The sequence below is a fragment of the Argentina silus genome (genome assembly GCF_951799395.1).
Source record: "Argentina silus genome assembly, chromosome: 8".
Taxonomy (NCBI): domain Eukaryota; kingdom Metazoa; phylum Chordata; class Actinopteri; order Argentiniformes; family Argentinidae; genus Argentina; species Argentina silus.
The window spans coordinates 23,535,363-23,537,862 of NC_139662.1; the positions used below are offsets into that span (position 1 = coordinate 23,535,363).

A 2,500-nucleotide genomic window follows, 5' to 3' on the forward strand; every position below is an offset into this window, starting at 1 on the left:
TGGGTATATAGACATAGGCAGAACCATTGGTATGCAGTAGAATATCTATCTCATAATTAACATGGAGAAACATCATCTACAGAAGCCTAGCCTCAGGTTGGAAAAAAATTAGGAGAAAATCTGAAGCTGTTCATTGAGAAGAACATTTAACTGCTGACGTAATCATCCGGGCCGTCCTTCGCTGTTTGTGATCACCGGTTAGCAGACTGAAGTGGTGAATATCCGTTTAACCGCTATATAACCTGCTCGACCCGTTCTCCTCTGTTTGGAGAGTGTGCCTGTCTATCAGGAGCATGAACTAATTCACTTGACACATACTTGAACGATATGACAGTTGTCCAAATAATCACAATACTTCCGATACACAATAAACGTTGCTCAATCAACACAGCCAACGGCCCAAAACGGCGGAGCGAACGGAGCGACAGAGGTCCAACATGACCTATCCATTACGCATGTGCGCAATTAGGGATCGATTACATGAAATACATTCAAATCATTCATTTACTGAACAAATAAACTTGTCGACCGGGAGACGTGTTGTTCTCGTTACACCTGTTCAGTCCATCTTCATAACCTCTTATTTTATAACCAACTTCGAGTAGGCTCGCTTTATCTCTTACCGAAAACTAAAAAAGCAGTGTGTCTATCCATCAAAACGTTTCAATTGGCAACCCGCTGTGCGTAGTTCTCAGTGTTACCCTTACCTGGACAGAGCTGACCAGTTCTTTCGGCTGATGGACATGACGTTTCCAGTCGAATACGGTAAGGTCCGGAAGAGAATGTTGTATCAAGGTAAATATGAGCAAGTGTCACTTCGCACAAGAGTCGACAGTCACTGCAGGGATCATAACCTGACTGTGCAGCAGAACTATAATCCACCTTTACCCCGCTCCTCCGAGAAATCACATGACCACCGCACTGGGAGGTAGGCTACCTGAGAGAGAGAGAGAGAGAGGGGGAGAGAGAGAGAGAGAGAGAGAGAGAGAGAGGGAGGGAGGGAGAGAGATGTAAAGGAATCTATGTAACCAATTTTATAGCTTTTAATTAACTTCAATAGGGAAGAGGGAGAGGAAGGGGGGGAGGGAGAGGGAGAGAGAGGGAGGGAGGGAGGGAGGGAGAGGAAGCGGGGGAGGGAGAGAGAGGGAGGGAGGGAGGGAGAGGAAGGGGGAGGAAGGAGGGGAGGGAGAGGGAGAGAGAGGGAGGGGGTGGTATTGTTTTGGAGCCTGTCCATGTATAGTTATGGTTTAAATTAAGAGTTTCACATCATTGCTTGCTGCAGGGAAATGTAGACACGTTTACATCCAATCAGATCATATTCTCTATGCAGTACGTCTGTGGTTACAATCCAACATGGAGGAACCATTAGAACAGAAGAGAGATAGAACAGAAGAGAGATAGAACAGAAGAGAGATAGAACAGAAGGGAAATAGAACAGAATAGAGATAGAACAGAAGAGAGATAGGACTTCTATCTCGCTTCTGTTTTAATAGTTTCCCCTCCTGACAGGGAACAAGTGTACATGTCTGCTAGAAGGCAACATATACTTCCTGACGTGTCACAGGTATAACAGGCCTATTAATAACCTGGGTGACATATTCCTAAAATGGTGTGAGGTGTTTTTAAAAGGTGACCAGGTTTAGAGGGGGGGGTGTGTGTTCAGGGCTGTAGGACAGGCCAGGAGTAGGACTCCATTCTCCTTTCAGAGTGTGTGAGTCATAGTATTTGCTAGGGTGCCTGTGAGACCACACCTTTCCTCGTGGCCAGGTGTACTGGACTCTGACCCAGGTACAGTCTTACCTCTCTCTCTCACACACACACACACACACACACACACACACACACACACACTGTGCCTGTTCAGGACATAAAAGGAGTAGGGAGGTTTCTTTGGTAGAGATTTATAACCTGATATCACCCAGATATGAACACAGCAGACTAGAGATGGAGGAAGAAGTCAAAGAGATTTACAGTAAGAAGGATGTCCAGTCATCACTGCTAACCCTAACCCTTCACTGACGCTTCCAACCCTCAACTCCTGCCTTACCCAGCACCTATCTCACAGTAGGCAAAAGGGGATTTGCATAGCTACACACACACACACACACACACACACACACACACACACACACACACACACACACACACACACACACACACACGGGATATTTGCATCCAACCAGATAAGAGAATAGAAATGAGGGACACATAAAGGGGACGCTTAACACTGAGTGTTTTATAGGGAGAGAGATCTTTAACCATGCAAAACAGACAGGCTGTCAGTGGTGGTACACACACCAGACACCAGCTACTGACACACACCAGGCACCAGCTACTGACACACACCAGACACCAGCTACTGACACACACACCAGGCACCAGCTACTGACACACACCAGGCACCAGCTACTGACACACACCAGGCACCAGCTACTGACACACACCAGACACCAGCTACTGACACACACCAGGCACCAGCTACTGACCCACACACCAGACA

At 46.8% G+C, this 2,500-nt stretch overlaps 1 protein-coding gene across 1 annotated transcript in view; it reads right to left on the reverse strand.

Annotated features, from left to right (window-relative positions):
- Positions 1–778, reverse strand: part of lad1 (ladinin) — a gene marked incomplete at its 3' end in the record, with an annotated part of 10,032 nt that extends 9,254 nt beyond the window's left edge. Inside the window, exon 1 of the mRNA XM_083674800.1 lies at positions 708–778. Coding sequence (XP_083530926.1) covers positions 708–745 — 38 coding nt within the window. The 5' untranslated portion in view covers positions 746–778. The remainder of the gene's footprint in view (positions 1–707) is intronic.
- Positions 779–2,500: the final 1,722 nt, after the last annotated feature.